This window comes from Talpa occidentalis, unplaced genomic scaffold, assembly GCF_014898055.3.
Source record: "Talpa occidentalis isolate TD23 unplaced genomic scaffold, MPIMG_talOcc4v2.1 talOcc4.9, whole genome shotgun sequence".
Classification (NCBI taxonomy): Eukaryota; Metazoa; Chordata; class Mammalia; order Eulipotyphla; family Talpidae; genus Talpa; species Talpa occidentalis.
Window position 1 is genome coordinate 85,864,439 of NW_023605305.1, and position 26,645 is coordinate 85,891,083.

The 26,645-nt window shown below is 39.7% G+C and overlaps 1 protein-coding gene across 5 annotated transcripts in view; it reads right to left on the reverse strand.

The window, feature by feature from the left end:
• ATP10B (ATPase phospholipid transporting 10B (putative)) overlaps positions 1–26,645 on the reverse strand; it is a 342,867-nt gene that overhangs the window by 228,469 nt on the left and 87,753 nt on the right. For all 5 annotated transcript variants that reach the window (XM_054690976.1, XM_054690973.1, XM_037499109.2 and 2 more), the window contains one exon: positions 21,330–21,395. Coding sequence is in view for 1 of the 5 variants with exons in the window: in XM_054690973.1 (XP_054546948.1) it covers positions 21,330–21,395 (66 nt within the window). In the remaining 4 variants the exon portion in view is untranslated. The remainder of the gene's footprint in view (positions 1–21,329; positions 21,396–26,645) is intronic.

Sequence of the window (26,645 nt, forward strand, 5' to 3'; positions counted from 1 at the left end):
TAGCACCAAAGGAAAGACCTCCATCTTGCGTATTGCTAAGGCATCAGTCTTCTGGAGGCTGGTGGCAGGGTGGTATGGTGGGGAGATTTCACAAGTCACTGGGAACTAACGAGCTGATGATTGTGTCTTAAAGGAGAAAGAGAACTCCTGCAACCCGGAGAGGCTGTGGCTTGGCTGTAGAATGCAGAGGAAGCTCAAGACTCAAAGTGGGAATGAGATCCAAACCCTGATGAGGGCAAAGTTCTGACCCTGATCTTGATTCTGTGTAGTCACAGAGGAACTGAATGTAACTAACACTGTAACAAAGCCCAGAACCAGATCAATTATAGATTAGATTGACTCAACTTTCCACATCAACAGTCTGAAGAGGATGGGACATGCTATTTTTAAGGAATTTTTATTTCATTCTAAGGTTCCTTATACACATGATGTGCAGCATACATTGAAAATGACAAGGTGAGCAAAGATGTAGGTAAGAGATGTCATCATCAAGAAAAAAATTAGTTAAGAAAAGCAGTTGAGAGGTTAGAATTAGAAGGAAGGAACTTTAAAATAACTGTAATAACTGTGTTAAAAATCTAGTGAAGGAAAGTGGGCAATTTTCAGAGAGATGGAGTATCTTCATTGAGAAATAAAAACTATTAAAACAACCCTGTTTTTACATTGCGTGATTCTGTAACATTTACATTTTGGCTATGAACCGATGGGTTCAGAAATTTTCAAACGTGACCTTAAAAAAAATTTACAAATGTTTTCATGTGAAATGGTCAAAGTAAAATTCAAATATTTTAGAGGGAAACCTCAACCCTATGGAAAACCCATGCTATGAATCAGGGCCCACCCTGAGGTCTCCTGGTCACCATGGAGACAGTTATACACTCAGCCACAGTCTTCAGATGGACATCTAGACATGAAGATGGTGACCATGTAAACAGTGCTTGTAAAAGCCAGTGTGTGGGAGGTAGACTTTTCAATCTCAGCAGAAACCACTGTCTCTAGGGGAGACAGGGAGAAACAGTGTTTCTTCTGCAAAGAGATATTTTCATTTCCTTCTTTTCAGGGAGCCACATCAGATCCTTATGGTCTTCTGGGCATAATGTTGTCATAGATTAATGGGCATGCTGTCTAGAGTGGTCAAGTTTAATCAGGCTGGATATAGCAGAAACCATGAACTGTTGACTTTAAAAAAAATCTATTAGATGAATCCGTACCCAAGGATGTTGCTTTTGAGAGTAACATTCTTTATTGGATGCTATTGGTGGAGATCAACATGAATGACTGGAAATAAACAGAGATGAGTCAATAGGGAGGACTGTGCCTAAAATTGAATGAAATAGACCCTTAATCGTGGGGTGCCAGTGATGATGCATCTTCTCAGTTTATGACATGCTTCATGAGACTCACACAGAAGTTCTTATCAAGCATAGAAATTTTTTGGTCACGATCCTTACACATTTTAGAAGTTTTTACACTCGTCTTCTAGCCCACACATGAATTAGTTATCATGACAAATCTGCTCTTGAGGACTGAGAATCTGTAAGACCTAAACATCCTCAATTCTTCTTGACAAAGGAAAAAACCAGAACAAGCTGTGTGCTTCTCAGTATAATCTTTACCAGAAATTGGCCGCTGCTTCATTCAACTCCCCTACCTCCAAGTCCCTTATAAGATTTTGTGTATTCCCTAGAAGCTGAAAATCAAGGTTCTCCTCAAAAAGAAACAAGAGCTGAGATACAGATTACCGACAAGGTGGAAAGGACCTCTGAACACATGCTCAGAGGCAAATATCCAAAAGAGAGGCTGCAGAGATGAGGGAGAAAATTCCTCAGCAAGGTTTATTTCTGTTGGAGCCCGGTTTCTTACAGCCTGCATTAAGATGTAGTCTTAATGCAATTTGAGATGAAGAGAGGGGGAATGAAATTATTTATCACTTCAATTTCCAAGCATTGACTCAGAAGCAGCCACCCTGACTCAGAAGCAGACTGTGCTTGTTGAATAAGAAGATGAAATATAGATTGTGGTTGTTTTGTTGGGAGGAATGTTAAGCTTTTACTTATCAGTCACCCGCAGGGGCCAGGGGAGTGGAAAATGACAAGTAGAAGTGGCAAGAGGAGCATATGGTCATCTCTTTGCTGCCCGAGATTTTAAAGAACACGCTGTATTCTGGGGCCTCCTACTGCCTCAGGAACAAGCTTACATGCTACTTTTGGATGGCAACCCACTGACTTGAATCCAGTTCATTTTCCTCCTCAGGGATTGGGGATGAAAGCAAGTGTGGGGGAGACATAGCATGGTAAAGATAAATATTACCACTACATTTTCAACAGCAAAGCCTTTTCTTCTCCCTGATTACAAATCCCTGTCTGTCAAGCTGCTACTGCCATAGATACTATCCATGTTTGGATAGTATCTAAAAAGCAAGTTGGGCATTGGTTTAGGGTGTTGGCTTTATAGTTGCAGAAAAATTCCTATTCATTGCAAATAGACCAAAAGAAAATGTAGGGTTTCTGATTGCTTTTTCCAGTTGCATCTGCTATTGTCTGTTTTCAGTTTCCTAGACATCATCTCCATCTCAGTGAATATAAAACAGTAGCAGTGATTTGGGGTATACCAGAGAGCCAAGTTGGTTTGCTTTCTTCATTGTAATCTTTTGTATGGTTTATTCTTGAAGTTTGTTCTGGCTATGGAAGATGATCTGGCTAATGGTGGAAGTTTGGCAGTTTGGCAACTAAACCTTGGTTGTTCCTTAAAACCGCTTTAAATTCATCACTAATCCAGAAAGATTTGAAGTTTCTTGAGAACAATGAAACTTTTCTCCTTTTCTCTAGCCTTCAGAGATGCTTATATGCAGTAGACATGCTATAACTGAATACTGTGAGTGAAATATCTGTGGAATGCCAGCCATTTGCTTAGTACTATGCTAGTTATTTACAAAACAGGAGAGGGTGCTTGTGCTTCTGCTCCCTCACTTGGCTTACTGTCACACATATAATCTATTTGTTTTACACTGCCCCTCCTGAGTTGTCTTTCTAAAGCCCTGATCCCATTGTATTATTCGTCACACCTACATTTCCTTCATTAATGAAAGTCCAAATGAACACCCTCTATGAATTAGCTGTAAATGATCTTTGCTTCCTCAGCACTTACCAATCTAATAAACAATTTTCTCCCACAAATTTCTTAGGAAGTTCAGGGCTTCCTCTATTTGCTCCTTCTGGTTCTTCTAACTAGATCATTTTCTCATGGATTCAACCCAATGATATCCTTCAAGGCTGATTTTTAATATCACCTTCTCCCAGGAGCCTTTCTTCATTCCCTTCTCTGTCTATCATGAACTCCTCATTATTTCTTAAAGCTTTTTTCTGAATTATGAAGTTATGTTAATAAAGTCTCTCTGGGGTGATCAAACATTTCCTGCTTCAAGCTGAAAATGATTTTTTTTTTGATATCTCATTTTATTTTTTTCTTACAGTTTGAAACCCTTTGCAAAAAAAAAAAAAAAAAAATCATTGTTTGACTTCTAGGCATGTGGAGTCACTATCTTATCACTCACCCAGGCGACCAAAAGTCTTTTTGCCTCATCAATTAGTCGATCGTGATTTATCATCACCACAATTTGTCTCAGTTGTTGCAAGTTGTTTAGTTGTTCTAACCAACAGTTTTGGGAGGTTTCCTTTTTTTCAATTAGGAAGGTTCTTAAAGTAATAATCAAACATCAGCTACTGCAAATGTGGGTGAGGAAGGTCTTGATATACTGTTATTTCTTTCACAATATAGAAGATTTGGTTGGTCTACTCTTCACAAAATAATGTCTTGAGATCAAAGGATGTCATTTTATTCCTCATTATGTCTCTTTAGGACCTAATATGGTGCCATGAATAAGCAAGAATTTGTTAAACATTTGTTTAATTGAATATCTTCTGAACGTGAAATGTAGGTGTGTGTTTCCCTAATATAAATGACTATTTCATTTCACTAGAAAAAATCTAACAGAGCTTTTAAAATGTGATCAAGGTTTCTCTACCAAGATATGTATTTTTTTTCAGTGAAAAAACAGCAAAAGTAACACCTTTTAATGCCAGCCTTTATGATATCATTTCATGGTAGTTTGCCCCCCTCAAGTTAATAATACTGAGCAAAGAAGCCATCTTATAGAAAATAAAGGCATTAGCTTCAAAATGGAAATATAAATAGCTCTAATATTTCCAATGCAAAAAATCTGGTTTATCCCTGAGCCCCAGAGGACCACTTTTGGAATCATCTCTCCATGATCTGCTCCTGGCCATTCTTGCCCTGGAGATACACCTGTACTTATCAACTGACCATGACTGTTCATAAAGGTATTTGTTGCTCTATAGATGCTTGAGCAAAGTTATAAGAACCAAATTCTTCCACTCTAGGATTCTATAATGGAGTCACAGATTGCAGGCACCATTCAAGATTGGGCTGTTTCTCACTCACAAACTTTTGCCAAAATGACAAGATTGTGCTGGCATGTAGAGACCCACTCCAACTGCCTTCTTGTCTTGCAGCCCCAGGTTGCAAAGCCACACCTCATCAATTTGTAATGCCTCTCTTCTCTGCTTTATGTAGCATGAAGTTGGAAAGTGTCATGGGGCTGCTGGTGCGAGGCCTTCATTCAGGAGTCCTCACATCACACTTTTCACTTGGGGGTTCATAATGGACCCCTCTCCTAGATTTCTGTTAGAAAGGCCCAGGGAACTTAGGAAGGCAAGCCACATACACCATCAGAGTCATATGTGGATGAAATTATGATGTGAAAACAACCTAGAGAAAACTGGCTGTTGGACAATCAGGAGTTCGCATCCCGATGCCAAGTAGCTTTCCAATCTGATCTTGATAGGAGATCATCCATGTGTTCAATCCAGGGTTTCAAGTTTCAGAATCTTAGCTGGACAGCATTTTATTTATTTATTATTATTTTATTTTAGCATTTTTTAAAAAGATTTATTTATTTATTTTTACAAGCACTGGGTACAGTCAGAAGCACGGGAAGGTGAGAGAATTCACCAGAGCCAGAGCAGGGAACAGAACAGGCACGCAGATCTCTTCTGCCATGCCATGTGGGACCCTTTCTGGTGGCCGGGGATTGAACTGGCACTGCAGAGGCTGCAGGCATCCTCAACCACTGTGCCACCGGGGAGGCCCTGGACAGCATTTTAATAACAATACTAAAGTATGGAAAATAAGTTTTTTATGAAAGGTAGCATTCAAATACCTTTTTGGCCTTCAAAATCTCTGACTTACATTAATGATGACAAGAGGTGTCACATACTTTGAAGGAAAGTCAGGTGGGATAAAGGGCCAGGGGTTGATGTAGCATTGATCTTTTAATATTGAGATCAGAGACTCACTTGATATTGAAATAAAATTTATGTCCTGACCTGAATGAAGTGAGAGTGAATAGTGTACCCAGTGTGGGAAGGGACATTTCGATGGAGAAAACCAGACTGCAAAGGTCTCAGATGCAAACTTGTTTTGAGGAAGATCAAGAAGATCATGTTGCTGGAGTCCAGGGAGTATGAAGAAGAGAGGTGGGAAAAGCAGCAGAGAAATAGATAAAAGGCAATGGATGGTGTGGTGGGCCAGAGCGAGGATACTGGATTCTGTTCTGAGACAGGGAAGCAACTTAAAAGATTAAGGCAAGGGGTGGGGGGATTCTGGGTACTATCAGTACAAAGCCCAACAGCACAAGAAAAACACAAAAGTTCATAAATAGCCAAAGGGAAAAATAGAAAAGCAAAGAAGACACATCAAATAGAGAAACACAGTAAATCTGATGCCCACCAAAGTTCTAAGCTAAGGCATCAAACTTACCAGGTATCTCAATAAGCACGAATGAGCTTAACTCTCCATTAAAATAACATGATAAGCAAATGTATTAATCAAAATCCAAATGCCGTGTTGTATGTGACCTCTCTAAAATGCAGCAATTCAAAAAGCAAAAACATAAAGGAATATATAGATTTATCAGGCACTTGAAAATAACAGAAACCAGGAATTGAAATCCTCACGCTAGGCAAAGTAGAATTCAAGTTCAGAGCATAAAATGAAGCCAAAGATGTTTCATAAAACTAAAAACTAGATTTCACAATGACAGCATACCAAGACTCCAAAACAGCCATATACACAAATAGTAGAAGACATAATGAGTGAGAAAGTCTTATTTATAAGATCAAGTAAAAAGAAAATATTTAGGAACAAAGTAGACAAGAAACAAAACCTGTATGAAGTTCCAGCTGACAAAAAGGATAGAAACACGAGTCTTGAACATATGCAAAAAATATTCAACTTAATTCAGTTTAAGATAAAAGAAACTTAAAAATGTCTGAGATATTTCATTCATCAGATTGGCAAAAATTCAAAAACTTGACAATACATTTTGTTGCCAGGCCTGTGGAAAAACTTACATTCTCATATATGGCAGGAGAAATGCAAAATCCTCATCAAGGGAAATCTGTCACCCCCATCTATTCTTCCACCAGCAATCCTACCTGTAGGAATTCATTCTGAGGATAAATCTCCAGTAGTACAAAAAGGCATATGCACAAAGTGACTGATGGCAACATATTTAGAAAACTACCTGTGTGCACATAATGATTAGCAAGTCTAGTCATTAATAAAGATCCAAATGCTGTATTATATGCAACCTATCTAAAATGCAGTGATTCAAAAAAGCAAAAATAAAGGAATACAGTCTGATCCACAGAGTCACGCTGGGAATCTATTCTAAGAATGCAGTGTTAGTCAATTTCATTGTTTTGTGACACTCACAGGGTATAATTACACAAATCTAGATGGTTGAACTACATACCTAGGCTGTATGGGATAGCCTAATAGGGCTACTGTCATATATATGCTCTATCATTGATTGAAATGTTACATACAAATGTATGATTATTTTCAATGGAGTACTATACAGCTGTACACAAAGAATGAGGAAGAGCTGTAGGAACTGATGTGGAATGATCTCTGTCAGCTATTTTTTTTAAGAATTATTTTTTGTGTAGAACTGGGATATAGGTTAGAGATGCAGGGGTATGAGAAGATGCACCAGAGAGAGTGGAGAGCAGAATAGGTAGATCTACTGAACTACGATGCTTAGGGGAGCAGTGGGTGAGACAGCAGAGGTCTGCTGCACCATATGTGGGTTAGCACTCTGATTGGGGATCAAACTCAGGCCGTAGCAGTGATAGCACTGAGGCTTCACTTCAGGCCACCAGGAAGGCCCCTCTAGGAGATATTGATAAAGGAAGAAGACAATCTGCAAAAGGGGTAACATAAAAGGAAGAGAAAAATTTTAATTTCAGGAAAATTATTCAACCATGCAAAGAGGAGGGGGCTGGGAAAGAACGAATCCAATTAACTTATGAACAGAATATCTGATCACCTGCTCTTGTCTTTCACAGGATTTTAAGTGCATGTAGAATGTGTTACCTCAGTAGACACGGTCCTGCATAAAGGTAATTTTGAACAAATTTTCAAGGACTGAAATCATAGAGGGTATGTTTTCAGACCACAATGGATACAAACAATAATAATAAAAAAAAACCCAGAAAAACAACTACAAAAGATTTTCTACAAAATCGAAAACAAAGGTATATACTCTAAAATATCCCAATGAGCCAAAGAGGAAATAAAAATGTAGTATGCAGCTAAGATAATACATACAGTGAAAGGATGACCTTAAGTGTATATACTAAAAGAAGAAAAGTTAAGTATCATTTATCATGGTATCTTTCAAGGAGATACCATGGGGGAAGCTCAAGAAACCCACACATATGTGCTAAGTGCTACATGCAAAAGTCTGCATAGAAACATTAATTATAACAGTCCCACTGGAAACATAACACATTTCTACCAAAAGTAGCAAACTACATGCAACGATGTGAATGGATTTTAGAAACTGGATTTCCCACACTTTTTTGGGTTCCTTAGTGTCTCAGGGACTTATGCACAGTGCCTCTGCACAAGAAATACCTAACAGTTGCAATTATTAAGCAGTTAGGTCCCAGCACCTTAATGAATATTTATATGCTCACAACTTAGCAGCTATGTTAAAAAATACACATAAATTGAAAAAAAAACCTAATATTTTACTTCATCCTTAGAGAGTGATAGTAACCTACTAATGGAAAGTGTGTGCCTGCTGGGCACTACAGAGCTTCTTAGATCTTGGATTTAGATTGGATATTGCCACCCTTGTTTTTTATTTCACATTGATATTTGCATGTTCTTGCTTTTGTTTACAGAGATAAGGCACCATGAAAAGGAATGTTGTGCAAATTAATGTTGAAACTGTGAACTATCATGAGCTATCAGTAGTGTGTTCAATGTCTGATGGATGTTGAGCATTACTATTTGTTTCAAATTTTAAAATATCCTGCAGCACCTTGGGATGCTTTGGCACACCATTGGGGAACTGCAACTGTAGCCATCACATTGAACAAAATGAGGGAATAGATCAATCTGATTCCATCACTGTAAGATTTCAAGGTGAGGCAAATTTAATTCTAGGTGTTAGAAACTAGGCTCATGGTTACATGTGTGCAGAGAGAGAGATGATTGGGAAGGGGCACATAGGATCTTCTGGAAGCTGGTATCATTCTATTTTTTCTATCAAGTGGGAACTTCTTGATTAAGTAACTCCATGTGATGGCACTTGCTGTAACTCATTAGGGTATTTTGTGTGTATGTGTATAAATTATACATAAATAAAATGTCTTTTTTTTAATGAAAAAACAACCTAACCAACAGAATGTAAGGAGTTACCCTTTAGGGATAAAGGGCCCCCTGATGTGCTTTGTCTTCCTTCAGGGAATTATCCACCCTCCTATGCTCAGTCTGGAGTCCAGGACTAGCCAGGGGCAGGGGAGGGAGAGTTTCTGGAGGACAGGAGTCCTGTTTTTTTTTTTTTTTTTTTAAAGATTTATTTATTTATTTATTTATTTATTTATACAAGCACTGGGTACAGTCAGAAGTGCGGGAGGGTGAGAGAATTCACCAGAGCCAGAGCGGGGAGCAGAGCAGGCAGAAGGACCTAAGTACACTGCTGAAGGGAGCAGCGGGCGGCAGGAGAGGTCTGCGCGCCAGGAGTCCTGTTTTAACTCTACCTCCTTAGTGGCCCAACATGACAACATGGAAGGTAGTTAATTATTCTTAAATGAAAAACAATTAAAGAACAAATGTACTAATGGACTCTGTACCCACACTGCATTCTTTTCTCTCTCATTCAAATATTCAGTAATATCTTGTCACTCCTCTTTACTCTTTGGTCTTTCTCTGACATACTCCTTTCTTTTTGTTGTATGATGTTCTTTTCTCATCTCTAAAGAATACTTTTTTTTTTTTTGAAAGGAAGGAAACACACACTCCCTTTCTTTTAAGAACTTATTTATCTGTGTCGGAGTCCAAAGCTATTCCATATAGTCCACGAATCACTGCCAGGCCCTGAACTGTTCAGGGTCTACTACTGGTTTAGAAGTACAGAAATCGAGACTATGCGTGCAGAAGTGAGGACCTCAGTTTATTGTGCTACAGTATCCCAAACTATGTGGTCATTCCCTGGAGTATGAAATGAACTATGTTCCAGTCATTTGTGAGAGAACCAGTTATTGGTTGAAAACAGATTAGAAAAGAAAAATCTGAACCTTTTCCAGATGTGATTTTAAAAGCTCTGCCATGGACTATTAGAGCAGAAAAGACCAACGCTGTTATTTTAAAAATGGGGAAACTGAGACCTAGAGCTCATCCATTTTCCTGACTGCCAACTTGAAAACTCTAACACTACCTGTATTTCTTGTATCACTGAGGAGTTTCAAAGATAAAATTCATATTATTGCTACCAGTATTAGCAATAGCAATTATAGCTATTGATAGTTCCCATTCAAAGTTTATTAGGTAGAACCGCACAAAATTGCTACTTTTATAGATAAAATATGATCACTTTCCATCTGGCTCACTTCATATCAAATGAAGAATGGCAAGCATTATTTTTATTTTTGAGGTATCATTGGTGTACAACTCTGTATGGAATTCAGAGGTATAGGACCACAATTCCCAAGATGCATGTCACCACACCACATTCACCACCAAGGTACCCATGGTCCTCTACCATAATCCACTGTGCCCCTCCTCACTGTTTCCCCTTCTCCTTCCCTACCTTGTAGCCTCAAACATATAGTCATATTTCTAGGGTGTGTTTATGTTTAGGTGTGTCTGACCCTTTGTTTTGCTTGTCTATATTCCACATACAAGTGACATCATCTGGTATTTTCCTTTCCCTTTCTGATTTATTTTGCTTAGCATAATCACCTCCAGTTCCATCCATGTTGTCACAAATAGGCAAGAGTTTCTCTTTTTATAGCTGTATAGTATTCCATCTCTCTCTCTCACACACACACACACACCCCTCACATCTTCCTAATTTATGCTTTACATATCTGTCCTTGGCATTTAGGTTTTTTTTCATTAACTAATGCCAAGTATTTTTAAGCTTAGAGGCCTCTGTGGCAGACAACCTAATGTTTAACCAGTCAGTTAAATTCTTTCTGGTGTCTGTTCCCATGTCCCTCACCTGGAGCTAACAAAGTAACTACAGTTTCTAGTCCTTGGAAGGGCAGCTGGCAGGTAGTAAGTGTGCAGTGGACACTGGCTGTTCTACTTATAGTTGAGGAGACCTGAGCTTAAAGAGAGTAGCTAGAGCTCTTGTCTGTCTGACTTCAAGTACATTCTCTGTACCTTAGTAATTTTCACTTAAGTGACAGCTGAGCTGAGCTGAATAACCCCACTGAAGTATCTCATTAGAGCTGGCCAGTATTTGTTTTTAGATGGCCAGATTGACAAGAACACTGTTAGCAATAAATCAGCTGATGGTCACAACATCTGATTTCATAACAATGCAATCTTGTGGTAACTGCCTTGGTTTTGCCTTCACCTTCCGAAGGCACCCAGCCCCCAGGATCACCATCCCATCAGTGCCAGGAGGGGAAACTGCATGTGGCAACTGCTAACTGGAACCTGTGCCGTTAAGCTGGTTCAGTGTTTTTGGAAAAAAAAAAACAAAACACCAAAGTAACAATGTCTTCGTTTACCCCTTAAATATCGAGTAAGTAGTCCAGGAATTCCCGTGAGACACAACAAGATCTGATTGAATTTTTCAGAATTTTCTATTATTCTATCAAGTTTACTTGACAGCAAAGGACAAGCTGCCTTTCAAATGCTGTAAGCGAACACAACAGCAATTCAGAAGGAAAAATATGGGTTATTAACTAGGAACAAGTCTCTCTGCATATATTCACACCAACTCATGGAAGTCATTGTCCTCAGAACCCTCTGTGACAATCTATTTTCTAGTCTCAGTATTGCTTTAAGTTTGACAGATGATAATAAAATACAATGAAATTACCTTGCGCTCTGAAATGTACATCAGTTCCCACATTTCTCATGACTTGATTTGCTTATTTTTCCAACATAACTCATCCACTTTCAATATCATTCCCAATCATTCAGAGTTTATGTCAGGAGAAAACAGTTACTATGTCTGTGTCATACTTATTAAGGCTGGGACATACAGAATTTATTGTACGTGTATAATTATGTACATATAACACACATACAATATAATTGTGTAAATACATATTAGCTAAGAACTGGAAGGGGTCTTTGTGATCATTAATTCTCCTTTTGTTTTCAAATAAAAGGACTCTGAAGCCCACACAGAACATATACACTCCTATGTACTCATTGCATTTACAATTGCCAAATTCTGGAAACAGCTTAAGTGCCTGATGAGAGATGAAAAAATAAAGAAGATGTAGACATACACACACTGGAATACTACTCAGCTATCAAAAAGATGAACTCTTGCTATTTGCAATAGCATGGGTGAAACTGGAAGGGACTATGCTAAGTAAAGTAAGTCAGATAGAAAAAGACAAATACTAGATGGTTTCACTTATATGTGAAATATAAACAAAACAAAGGAAGTGACAAATTTAAACCAAAACAAACCCAAGTGAGACTACTAGAAATACTAAGGTGAAGGATTCTGGGGGCTCTGGTTGTGATGACAAGCATATAAAGAGGTGTAAGCTATACTCTTAAAAACATACACTGTGTGGTAAAACAAAGTTACCTGATAAACAACAAAATTTTTTTTTATCTTCTCAATTCTGCTTTGTTCAGATCAGTTTTGTTAAAAAGAAGGAGGGAGGGAGGAAGGAAAAGGTATTCTGAAAGCCACCCGGCAAACTGGCTTCCCAATGAAGCTAAAGGGAAAAATAATGCAGCAAGTCTCCACCCTGTTCTGAGGACCAAGTTAAGCATTTTCCATACCTAAGTTCTCACCCCTTTTCTGTCAGTATCAACATTCTTATTGGATAGATGAGAACACATGGTAAGTCCTCAGGTATTTCTTTCATTTTCCAAAGGGCCCTCAAACCTAGCAGAGACTGAGGAAAGGAGGGCAGCTAACAAATGCCACAGATGTGTGACAGCTCAGGGATAACTGGGTTCTCTCTGGTTTACCACTGTTTCTCTGTGCTCACTCTGCTCACTGGTTTCTGCTTAATCTACTGTACAAACCAACTGCCATATTGTTTTCTTAACCTCTTCTTAAATCTGACATTATAAACACTTAGAAAGGAAACAATTTATCACTCTTCAAAAGTAAAACATATAATATGCAGTAAAACTAAGATATTTGTAAAAATTAATATGAAGAAATAAAATATATGAAAGAATAAAAATATCACTCCATTCTTGTTAGACTCTGCTGCCCTGAAGCTGCTGGGTTTGCTGCCTGCTCTCTGTTGAAAAGGAGAATAGCAATGGTGAGAGAGGTGGGAAAAAAAGAAAAGTCTTATTTACACCGCACTGTGACAGGGCACTGGAAGAGTGTCACAAGGGCAAGCTTCCATTCTGGGGTTCAGCTCTTTGACAGCACACTACAGGGTCCCCTGAAGCCGTCTTTGCCTTCAAAGCACTGTCCTATGCCTAGTCCCTACTTTGAGAAACACCTCACTTTGAGAAGTCCACAGAGCACTGGGCATTGTCCAGGCCATGGTCTTCTAACTCCAGTGAACTTAGGACCAGCTAGCTGGGGGCTTGTTAAAAATACAATTTCAGCCTTCCCGAGAGTCCTGAACTCCACAAGTGGGTAGGACCTGAGAATCTGCATGTCCAGCACCTTCCTCTGTAAAGCTGATGCAGCCTGCCTGGGAGCTCCTGCTCTGGGTGGTTCTTGGGGTGGGGGACAGTGAGTCTACAGCTCATGTGTGTGGAGATTTCAGCCTCTAGTTGGCTAATGACAGCAAGGACAGGGAATTTTCATTTAATCAAGCAGGAAAGGCAAGGACACCCTCAAAGTATCTTGAGTTCTTGTGTGGTCTCTTACATCTAGTGAGACCAAAGCAGCCTGCCAGGAACTTCACTGAGAGAGAGAAGTATCTCCTCCCCAATAATATGAGTTGTTTGCAGTCAGTTAAGTCTGCAAGCACCAGCATTGGTAGCAGTAGCTAGTGATTATTATATCAAAGGCAAGAAATGAATTTCCTTTTTTCTTCTAGATAATGAGATATTCTATAACACTTAAAGAAACACCGTGGCAACAATCTTTCTCAGATGGCTCAATAAATAGTAATAACTAATCATTTCATGTTTTCTGTAAGTCAGTCATTGCGTGGACTAGGTGATCTACTATCTATCCATCATTTATATTCATTCTCTGTGTGTGTGTGTGGGGGGGGGGTGGATTTGAGGAGTACGTTTTCTAAGATCATGCAACTAACAAGTAGAACAGGGATTCAATTCCAACTTCAATTCCAAGTTCAGTGCTTATATTTTTTCTACTAAACCACTGCTATTGCTACCACCCATTATCAATGAAAAGAGAAAAGTGCAATTTATAGAGACCTAAAAGATAAGGAGAAAGGGCTCCAGAAGCTTGATTGTTTTTCAAGAGAAAATGTGAAAGAGAAACCAACGTTATTTCATCAGCAATGAAAATCAAGCTCCCTGGGTTCAAACCAGACTAAGATTCTGTGGCTCAGTTTTTCTTCTAGATGAGTGGGTGAGTGGGTAAAGCCAATCTCAGAAAGAAAGGAAACCTGTTTTAGTTTACTCTTGATTCAAAAAGATTTTTATCTCCCTCTGATAATGGCCAAGACCATGTGCAGAGCAGGTAGGAGAATGGACTGAGGACTGAGAACTATAAGTCTTGGGTTCTGGTGGGTTTACTTCTCAGTAACTGAGATGGCATTTCTCCAGTCTGCCCATCTGTAAACCAGGCAGCTGGACTAAGTTCTCTTCCCAGGGGAGGAGGAGTGAGAGGGATCAGATGGAGAGATGGAGGAGCACAGGGGACTGAGGTGATGGTGCACGGGTGCCTTGGGGAAGGAAATTCTATGGGGACTCAATCTGAGGGGGTGGGAGGAAGCAAATATTGTTTAAAACATTTTTTTAAAGGGCCTCCCCTGGTGGCACAGCAGTTGAGCGCTTGGCTGTGAAGCTGTCCCGCAGCCGCTGCAGGGCCCGTTTGATCCCCAGCTGCCGGTGAGGGTCCCACATGGCACGCAGACCTCTCCTGCCGCGCCCGCTGCTCCCCTCAGCAGTGTATTTCGTCGGTCTGCCTATTCTGTTCCCTACTCTGGTGAATTCTCTCACCTTCCCACGCTTCTGACTGTACCCAGCGCTTGTCTAAATAAATAAATAAATAAATCTTTAAAAAAACAAAAACAACAAAAAAATTTTTTTAAAAATTAAAAGAAAAAAGAATGGGAGAGTGCCTCAGCTGGATTTATTGGCACCATTGTGTCTTGAAACGATAATGCCCATCTTTTAGCATAAGAAAAATATATGTTTGCTGACTGCAAACTCAGCATGTGGGTTTCAACCTTTAGTCTCTCCAGGGCTCACAAATCCACCCCGATGCAAGGATACCCTGCCATACTGTTTGGGGAAAACACAGACAACAGAGGAGAGATCCTGAAATTTCCAAAACAGAAAAACAACTGAAATCCATATAAACAGAATTTAAGAAATTATCTGATAAATTTTTGAAAAGCCGTCAATGGCAATAAAATGATAAATTCAGTAGGTGTTATTAGGAGTAATTATATGAATGTCTAGAAAGAAAACAACATGTGTGATTTGCCTGATTAATGGCTTAATGTAACTGCACATCTGCTTATGGAATCATATTCCTAGCACCCTTGACTATGTTTGTAAGATCTAGAAACAGAGAAAGGGCTGCCAGGGAAGAGAGGAGCAGGATGCCAGATTGGTGGTTGGAGGTCAAGTTCCTCCCCAGAATTTTGAATTCCCCTCTGGTTACCTTGTGTTGCAAATTCAAAGGACAAATACATTCTATGAATTCCTGCAGCCCCCAACTGGCTGCTCAAAATGACTTGAAAAAAATTAGCTTTTCACCTTGTAGTTGAGGTTGCATTATCCCAACTCTAATTGAGTACCCCAACAGGACTGCATTGAAGGTGGCCATCAAGGGCCTGTCTGCACACACAGTGCTTTCTGAGAGGGAGTAGCTAACAGTGAGGAATAAATATCTTTTTCCTTGAAAACCAGTTTTTTTCATTGAACTCAAGGAAAATCCAAGGTTCAAAGTTACTGCCACGTGATTCAGAGCTGATGGAGATGAAATTGGGATGTCCTTGAATGAGCTCGCTTTCATTCTTAAAGCTGTGGTTTTGTTCTGCTTTTCTGCTTTAAGAACCAAACACTAACACTGTCTGCTTCCTCGGGTTATATCAGACAAAGGCAGGATATATTATTTATCTAAAACGAATTTAGGTATATTCAGGCTGCAAACTCTATTCTGTAAGGAAGTAGCAATTTTGCCATCAGCTTATCCTAATTAAATCAGTCGGGGGAAAAATACAACATTCTATTACAGGAGGAATGTGAACGCTGACTACACCACCCAGCCAGCCAAATGAAATTTCAAAGGTTGCATCAAGAAAAGTTGTTATATCCCGGGTCTGATTCATGTCTTAGACATGGTGTTCATGTGGGCCACCACCCTGGAATCTCTAGGAAGGGCCAGGCGGTTTTAAACACTTACCCTACCACAGCCGATGTTCTGCCTGAACAGGCGCCATCAGAAGCTACAGAAACAGACTCGAAAGTGGCACAATTTCTCTTGTGCAGTGGGGCTAAAATATCTCCTCTCCTCCCGGTGGCATCTTGCATCTCTGATTATATCTGAGGGTGTCAAGGCAAGGGCTTGAGCTGATACTCTCTTGGAAACTCAGAGAAGAAGGCATGGAGAGAAACAGTGTGAACAATCCAGGGAAAGGGACAAATAAGCTGTCTCCCAAGGGCCCGGGAAAGGGAGAAGAATAGCTCCTCTGTGAGCGTGGGGCCGGGCGGCTCTGGACAGTGATGCCAGTGTTCCGGGCTTGGCGACCAGCTCACACACACATCACTGTTAGAGGCTCCTGCATACATTTCTGCTTTCTGTGAATCAGTAAGCAGCGATATCAAAACCAGTGAGCAATTCTGTTCTCTAATATGTTGCAAAAATGCCTTTGTTCATTTACCTTTGGCAATATATGTAATTAAGTGTGGGATGGTTATAACCTTGTAGCCCTGGCTTGGGCCCTGGATCATAATTCAGTTGCTGGGTTTCCAGGGCATTTAAGAAAGACAGATAAGATGCTCCATAGTGACTATTCTATGCAAGCTGGTGATGGATTTGCCCTCAATGCTTCAGCAATCTCGTTTCAAGGTAGTCATAGTTCTTATTGACTACTGTTTGATTAGCCAAAACAAGAAAAGTGGGACCAATATTTTATACTTATGAATTATGTGAGTGCTTCGAACATACAAGAAGTCCAAATTATTTATGGGTTCATTGAGAGCTTTGGTTCACACCCTAGAAGAAATGTCATGTATAATCTTTTCACTGAGTTGCCTTTAGCTCAGTTAATTGGGGTAAATGTCACAAGCCAGTTGCCATATTGATGAATAGTTGTTGGCGGGTCCATAAATAAGGGAAGATAGAACAAGCAACGAGCCTATTTTGAGGGTATCAAGAGGGGAATATAACCAAGTATAGGAATAAAAGGAGGTGGAAAGAAATGAATGTCATATATAACTTCATGAAAATCTTTACTCCTGGTCTCATTTGGTTGTGTGGGGAATTGTGAATTTATATGCATTGTAAGATCCTTGTCAGACCCCTAAGAAGAAACATGGACAGAAGAAACATTTTAGAAGGGAAGAAACACCCACATCATTAAAATCTGAAGAGCTGTAACTTAAGACACAGCCAGGAATGTTTAAGAACACGAAATGTGCCTAACTCTTTGGACAGACTAGAATTTTTCGAGAGGCACTTGGCATTTTGCAGTTCTCCATCTGTTCTAGAGACACATGCTTTGCAAGTCTTTGCTCCTTATCCTCCCTTCTCTCAGACTCCGGGTTTCTTGGCATGAGTATGGGCCAGAATCATAGATTCGGTTAATCCCAAAATGTTAGCAATGGAAGGCAGAGGTCAGCTCGTGCTTCTTCCTTGGGCCCTAGGTGAGGACAGCATAGCTGAGAGATGCTCATGTGTCAGCTCCAAGCCACACAGAACATGGGTGGCAGAGAGAGGATCACAAACCCTACTTCCTCACTCCTTAGACCAGAGCTCCCTCCACTCCCCTCCAATAAAGAGAGAGGAACATACAATTTTGGGATGAGGGTCTAGAATCTCTCTCAACAGTCAAGCTGACCCACGAACAGAGACCTCATATCTTAGGTCCATTTGCCAGTCTGCAAATACCAGCAGGCGTGCAGCCAGCTGTGTGCACCATGAAGCTACTTAGAACCCTATTAACAAATCACAGAGAACAAAAGCTAAGTCCAGTGTTGGGTAGAGAAGCCATGTCTCCCCCACCCCGCCCCAGCTGCTGGAATTCCTTAACAGACCCCGTTAACAGATCACACGTCACAGAGCTCTAGCGAGTTCCCATTTCCTTCCCACAGCCTTTCCACATTGAGGTGAACTTAGCCTTTTGGGTGTGTTTGCATTGCTTGTGGATGGCATCATGCTTTTCATCCATGAGACTTACCAGTCTGTCATGTTTAGCCTTTACATTCTGGCTGCCTAGACTTGCCAACTGAAGAAGTAATTGTTAACAGGGGCTTTTTTGCTCCATTCCCCCACCACCAGCACCAGACAAGCAGAGTGAACTTTCTAAACTTAAGGCCATTTATTTTTATTTACTATAAGCTGCTCTAACCTGTGCCACTGTAACTATGATTGAGCACTTCCTTGGCGCCAAGGTCTGTGCTAAGCATTCTGGGTAATCTGACTCACCTAATTTCCTCAACAGCCTTAACAGAGTCACATAATTATTCCATTAAAAAAATAAACAGGGTTATCAAATTCCTCAAACAAAATAAAAACAGAGTTGTAGGGGAAAATTTTATGCTACTTTGTTAAGTCCATGCCTGCTTGTTTTAATTTTAGTTGTGACAAAGTCAAGGGTTTAGATTAATCTTCAAAATCTTCAAGCAAAATTATGTTCTAAATCTGGAGTGGAAAGTTACTTAAAAGCCTGTACCTTGTTAACCAGATGTGAGATTGATATAAGGTTATTGAACAAACATTATAACCTGTCATCAGAGAAATGCAAATCCAAATGACAATGAAATACTACTCTACACCCCCAAGAATGGCCAATCTCAGAAAGATGAGAAACAAGTGTTTAGTGAGGGTATGGAAAAAGAGGAACACTTATATACTGCTGGTGGGAATGTAGACTGGTCCTGCCTCTATGGAAAATGGTATAGAGGTTTCTCAAAATATTAAAAATGGATCCATCTTATGATTCATCTCCTAGATATCTACCCAAAGAATAGAAAACACTAAGGAGATAATATGAACTCCTATGTTCATTGCAGCATGATTTACAATAGGCAAGATATAGAAACAGCCAGAGTGGACTTGCTTTTCTCTGTGTCTACCATTTATCAAGATGTACACAAATATCAGCAGCTCTTAGTCTTGATCCTGAAATCCCTAGTGATTTTTATCCTTTAACCCAATAACCTCCCTTGTAGTTGGATAAATATTTGCATACATAGACACTCATATGACTTAAATGACTCATATGACATGCCACAAAAAGTTCCCTTGGAAAAAGTAGTGGCACATAAAGCCTGTATGTAATCTGAGTGTGGAAGTGATATAAAGGAAGCACAGGGCTTTGTGATTGTTCAAACAGCTTATAATTTGCCTGGGACAAAAAATTATTCGCCCCTAAAGATATGAGATGAGCTTTAATGAAGTGATTATTTTTACCATTACATTTGTGAGCAGTAGGCACTGGAACAGGGTCCCTTTCAATTTTTGAGCTCCTTTCTTATGGAAGGATCTGCCTTGTTTGGTCCACCCACTAGTCAGTGAGTTCACGAAAACAGGATAATGAACAATTAGCAGGTGCTTAGAGTTCACTGGCTACTTACACAGCACTAGTCTGTTTTATTTCTGTATGTAGTAAATATCAGTGACATCTTATACATATCAAGCAAGGTCTTGGCCTCAGTGTGAGACCTCATCTCTATTTCAGAACATCCACAGAAGTGTGGCTCTTGAGCAGTTGGCCACACAGCAGAATGTCAGTAGATGAATCTCAGATTTTTTTAAAATTGTACAATATAGTCCTCAGCACACACTGAAATCCATAAGACATGAGCATGCCCATATGTAGTACTTTTGACTTAGCACAGGAGATAAACAATGAGCAGTACACACATTCAGTACAATTATGATATAGCTGCTAGTTTAAAGTGGAATTTCTAACCTCAGAGACTCCTGCCACCTATGTGTTTATGTTTGAGTTTAATAGACATGAACTTCCTTTAGAAAAATAATTAGAGTCTTTCTGCATTTCTGCAGAAGTCATTCAGTGGAACAATTACTTCAGGAATATAAAGCAATAAATATACTTGTTAAACAAGTGACATTGGGACAGTAGCCTTTGCATACAACTTTCTATTTATTGAATGCAAGTACTCAAGGGTATTTCCTTGCTGGAAGGGATGGATTTTCTCAGAGTTCAGCATGCATTATTGTGCAGACCCTGTGGCTGCCTAATATCACATATTTGCAAAGCAGCTGCTTGGGATAGAGGTGGGGTTGAGGCATGAGAAGAGAGATGCGACCTCCATCTAAAACTAAAAGCCTTGGGCCTCCCCGGTGGTGCAGGCGGTTGAGCACAGCACTGTGAAGCTGTCCACAGACTTGCAGCGTGGGTTCGATCCCAGCTGGCCAGTGAGAATCCCATATGGAGAAGCAGACCTCTCCTGTCTTGCCCGCTGCTCCCCTCAGCAGTGTATTTCAGTCAGTCTGCCTGTTCTGTTCCCCACTCTTTCTCTGGTGAATCCTCTCACCTTCCGCGCATTTGGCCTGTACCCCGGTTCTTGTATAAATAAAAAAATCTTAAAAAAAAAAACAAAACTAAAAGCCTCTTCCTAGCTACATGTGCTCATCAGCAATGCACATGCTCACCTTGTCCTATGACTTCTTGGTGAGATATAACTAAGAATTAATGAACTCAAAAGCAATAAAACTTGAAATAAAACTAGAAGATGAAATAGGGCCTTCATCTCTATTTTAGAGATTTTATGATTTTATGCAATAGTCTCTTATCACTGAGACAGACTCCAGAAGATTAAGTAGTTTGTTAGAGGTCACAGTCAATGTCACCGCCAAGATCCTTTCACAACTCCTAAGCCTGTGTATTTCTGCCACTTCATGCTCTGTGGATAGGGTAACCATAGTCACCGCTTTTCTACCCAACTTATCTCTACCCAGTTCAAACCACTGAAGCAAAAAAAGGGAATTCAGCAGTTTACAACTAGAGACTTGAGGTCTCCATCAATGTCCTCAGCTCTCTGCTTGTGTGTTTTAGCCTGTTTTTTACCATGTGCTGGGCCAGGTAGTCTTTGGAAACTCCAGATACATTCTAAATCAGCCTCACAATGTCTCAAGCAAAGTCTTGCCTGATACATTTTATTTTGCCAAAGTCCCAGGAAAACCACCAATTGGTTCCTTTTGGATTGGACACTCATTCCTGAACCAGTGTTGCACAGGGATGGCAGTCTGATTCGCCAGCCCATGCGGGCATCTGTGGCAAGCTCATTACTTCCAACCCCATAGAATGGACTACCATAAGAAAAGGGGTTATATAATTAGGAGGAGGACAGGGATTTTAAAAAGGCACAAGCCAGAAATAACATATTATAATCATATCTGAAAACAACGTCACGAAAGGAAATACCTAAGAACAGAAACTCACCAAACACAGGAATAACAACAGTGGAAATGGTACTGCTTGTCTTCTTTGAAATACTTTTGTCAATATCTGTAATGACAAAGATAAAAAAATCCATTTCTGGAGATGGAAAAAAGATTGATTCACTATGGTTTAGGTCAGGATAATTGCTTTCATTAACACTCAATATATAAAATATTTGATCTGCTTAGGACAGTATTTGGCCCTTAGGAACGCCAATTCCCTTTCTTTGCACACAGTGTACATATGTAATTATTCACTTGATCTGTGTCTAGCCCATTGTCATCAGCTTTTATCACCAGTCAGTGTCATTATGTTATGAAGTCTCAATAAAAAGGCAAAATACTATAAATGATTGCCCAGTTTTGATTTTTTAATGTTCAAGTTTTCAGATTTTCACAACTCCCCAATGACCTGCTACAGCTCTTTGTGATTTCATAGCCTCTAATTCTGCTCCCCAACCTCAACATTACAGTCAGCTAGCATTATTTTGGTTTTATTTTTTTTAAAAAGATTTATTTATTTATGCATAGAAGAACTGGGGTACAGGCCAGAGGTGTGGGAGGTGAGAGGATTCACCAGACACAGAGTGGGGAACAGAACTGGCAGATTGACTGAAATGCACTGCTGAGGGGAGCAGCAGGTAAGTCAGGAGAGGCCTCCTGCACCATGTGGATTGCTCCCTGGCCGGCTGGGGAATCGAACTCGTGCTGCAGAGGCTGTAGACAGCTTCAGAAGTTGTGTCTTAACCCCTTGCACTACCAGGGAGGCCCTATTTTGGTGATATGTCTCATTTTAATTCATACAAACTTTGGTTATTAGGGCTTTGAGAATGTCCTGAGCTATCTGAAGAGACAGTGGAACTGGCAAAATTAAATTTTTATTATGTCATTTTGGAGGAAACCAAAGACTTAAATGTAGTGCAAATTCTTAACAAAGAAATTGTCACTTGTCCAATTCAGAAAAAAACTAAAAAAGTAGTATCTGGTGAGGTTAGAGCAAGGGCTTTCCTGTTACTCAGTGCTGGGTTGAATTTGACTTCTCCCTCACTTGGTGACCTTGAGCAAGTCACTTCACCTCTCTAAACCTCTGTGAAATCACCAGTAACATGAGGACACCACCATCTCCTAATTCACAGATAATATATGTAGTGTGTGAGGTACTCTCTTGAGCTCTAACTTAAGATTAACGATTGTTATAACAGTCACAAAAAGAATGACGTGTGAGCAATGAAATAAGAACAGAAATAGAAACTACTACATTTCCTAGCAATGCATGTTTGTGGGATTGAATGCTGACTTTTATTGATAGAGAAACCTTTCTTTTACATTTTCTCCTAGAAGTTTTCCCAAATTTTTTAATTCTAATTGATCCTGTTCCTTTTAGGTCCTTTATCATTTCAAGCACAATTTCCTTACTAATTACAGACTGCTTACAACATAAGTTCTTTCATTAGTATTGTCTCCAATTGAATTTAAGTAACTACTCTGCAGGAATTATAGCTTGCTTACTTCTTGTATATAATGATCACCATCCTGCACTGAAATAAGGAGTCAATAAATATTTAAAATGGATAGACCAGGGGAGAACACGTCTGTCCTCCAACCCTTTTGAATGAAACGATGGTTTCATGTATGTTGGCAGAGCCACATTCAGGACCACAGGTATAAGAATGGGGCTGAGACTTCCTCTTATAATGCTCTAACACTCCACAAGCTTTCCTTTTGTAAAGATGCATCTATGGCTCATAAATACCAAATTCTTATTCACTCACTCTCACAAGAACCCAAATAATCCTGTACCTTATTTCGATTACCTTTCAGTTTTCTTCTATCATGTAAGATATGGGAAAGAAAGATAACAAAGCAAAGATTTTCAGGCCCCTTTGGGATCCTGGTTAGGTATCATCTTTGACATCATGGTTTGGCCAGAGGTTGGAATAGGAGGTCACCAAGTTGAAAGGTCCATGCAGGAGGCCGGAATGCAGAAGCCAACCAGGAAGCCCACCTGGGGGACAGGAATGCGGATACCTGCCTGGAGGATTCGGGCAGGAGCCTCCCCCCTCCCCCTATGAGTCTCTTCTCAGACAAAGAACCTCTACCTGCCCCAGGAACCTTTTCGTGCCCTACAAACTTTTCCCTCTGTAGGAGCCCAGTTTCCCACCTGACCTCTCCTCACCCTATAAAACCCTGCTTCCCTCTAACAACGTGTGCGGCTTCACTGACCCCCACCTTGGGTGTGTGAGGTCCGCCCGGGGCGCAATAAACTTTCCCTCCCTTTGAGAAATGTAGCCTGGCTCTCCTTTTCTTTACCGCACCGAACCTTTCACAAGTCTTGACCACAAACTGTAGCCCAGCAGCCCCCCTTATCCATGGTTTCACTTGCTACAGTTTTAGTTACCCATGGCTGACTGTGGTCTGAAAATATTATATACAAACTGTTGTTTATCTCTTTTTATACCTAATTCATAAATATGCATGAAGGGGAAAATACCTGCATATATAGGTACAGTACTATCCATAGTTTCAGGCATCCATGGGGGTTATTGGAATATGTCCCTTCACCTTTCCCTGATAATGGAGGGTCTACTCTATCTAAAGTATTTCCTGTGACATTGATCCAAGAGTAGAAGATTCTGGGTACCAAAGTGCAGGACATTTTAAATAGACTTAATTCATCCAGCAAGATGCTTCCCTGAGACAGTGGTCTCAGATGTGTGTGCTCCATTTTGCCTCAGCAAGAAGAGCCAATGCAGCCCACTTTGTGAGGGCTGTTTGCACTCCATGACCTTAGCAAACACTTCCGAAGCTTCCCTGAACATCTCCAGAATTCTTTTCCATGCTGCTACTCCTCAATCACATTTCTTGCTCTCACTTCATCACCTGTACCTTTTGTTTTCTCCTTCACTTTGTCATCTAAGTATCAGGTTGACTTGAGAATCTTGTCTTCGACTTCTAGGGTCTGCCCTAACTTACAGTGCTATTCTGAGTAGAACGCTATCACTGCAATCCCATCAGTAACATCAGGCAGTTCTTCCCTAATGGTGAGGCCATAAGTGGACCTCTCATAATTCTAAGAGGTAACAACTTTGAATGGGTCAAAGGGTATAGTTGGACAAGTCCATGTTTGTTTTCCATCAACCTCAGCAGTAGTTAATAGCCCACTGTCCTTGATAGCATTTTACTTTTCTAGGAAATTCTGTGGGAAGAATCTATTTAAAATTCAAAGGTCATATTTCCATATATTCTCACTTATTCACATGCTAATGTTTCTGAAACTGTGGTGCTTCTCACATTTGATGTGTCCCTTTCAGGAAATGTTTTTCATCCCCAGATGCTACTGTTGAATTTACAATTCAGTGAATAATTGATGATGTCAACAACCAAGGTATATCTTGCTACCTCTCCTCAAGTTAGAGGTTCTTAAGAACACTTTATGGCTTTGGCTTCATATTTCACTGGATGCATGCCATTTAAGGGATCTAAATGGGAATCTCCTTGAAAGCTGTGAAAACCACCAACTCCTAAGCATCACAAGGCTAGAGGTGCATTAAGCCTGGTTTACACAAACATATTTGCCCACCCTCTGAAATTCCTAGACAAAAGCAACCTTTCCTGATCCAGAGAAGCTGCCAGAACACCACCGTGTCTGAGGTGGAATAGTGGGTAATTCTGCACAGAGATTCAGTGACTGGCCTTTTTACAAATTCTCTGTCTTCCTGATCACCTTAAACATGCAGAACAGCTGGTCATTATCTCGGGAAAAACCTATAGTCCATTTGATCCCATTTACTTTTCTCTCTCATTTTGATTTATAAGTACATGTCATCACAGGGTTCACAATGGAGTTTTACTCAATTTCTCCACTTGCACTCAACATTTCACTTGCTGAAATCACTATTAAGTATGTGAATTTCTTAAAAAAATTTTGAATATTTTCCAATTAGACTCTTGTTCCTAAAGTACATGTGCATATGATCAAAGATAATATTTTAATATGAAAACATATTGTCTTAATTTTTTCTTACTTAATAAGAAAGCATAACTATCTCCATGACCTAGAAGTTTATCTTAAGTTTATTGATAAAAGTATTTCTCCTCTCAACAAATCAGCTACATGATAGTACCCTAAGCTCTGGGAAGGTAAGTGATCTTCTCTAAGAACCCCAAATCTTGATTCTTATAATCTATGTGAGTATAGTGGTATGAGTTCCAGGATCCCCACCAAATATTCCTGAGAATTCAAAACCATACCTAATATGTAACCCCAGGGAACACTAGCTTAGAGAAGATGAAGCCAGGTTAAGGCAATTAAGGTAATTATTCAATTGCATTAAACAGAGAAGCCAAGTAACTCCTTTTATGGTTAATTCTGTAACAACCATTAAAGTCAGTGAGGTTGTGAATATGCACCAGAACTGATTCACACAGAAGTGGTTCTAATTTTACTTTTGCCATCATTTATTGGTCTTTTGATCTTAAGAAGCTACTTAATCTCTCAGCCATATTTTTCTTATTCTGAAAAATAAGCAAAACACTGGATACATGATGATAAATCCCCTCCTTCTGCTCTCCTTCCACGTATATATATATATGGTATAATATACACACACACAAATGGCATAATACTCAAATGACAGTAATTGTTATTACTATACTCAACCCCAGTGAACTTAGGTATCATATATATAACAGGTTTCATTTTTTCCTCACTGAAATGAGAATTGTAATATTTAATTAATTTCTTAGGCTACTATCATTTACCATCTCACTCCCACTCTCTGATTAGAAGTTGAGGAAGTAGAACCAAAATCATGGAAAATTCAAATTTCAAGGAAATAGTACCTATGGAACAGAAAATGGTTCTACAATTTTCTATTTCATGGCAAAAGAGAGGTCTTAAAAAAAAACCTTCAAAACCTTCCATTTATAAGACCCATTAGTGGTTACTAGAAGACAGAGGGGACAGTGAATAAGTAAAATGGGTCAGTTACATGGTGAAGGATAGACTTGAATTTCTAGCAGTGAACTGAATGTAGTACATTGATATAAGTATTGATTCCAATGTCAATTCTCAGTGATGCATATCTGAAACTTCCATAGTTTTATAATGCAATGTTACTTCAATTAAAAATGGTAAATCTTTTTTGATTGTTGAGAAATAGTCCATTGTGTATATGTACCATGTGGATCTTCTTGATCCAGTCATCTATTTGGGGGCATTTGGGTTGTTTCCATAGGTTATCTATTGGGGTTGGGGGAGGCAAAGGGAATAGGATCAAAACAAGGGTGATGGGAATTGTATGGAGACTATACCCAA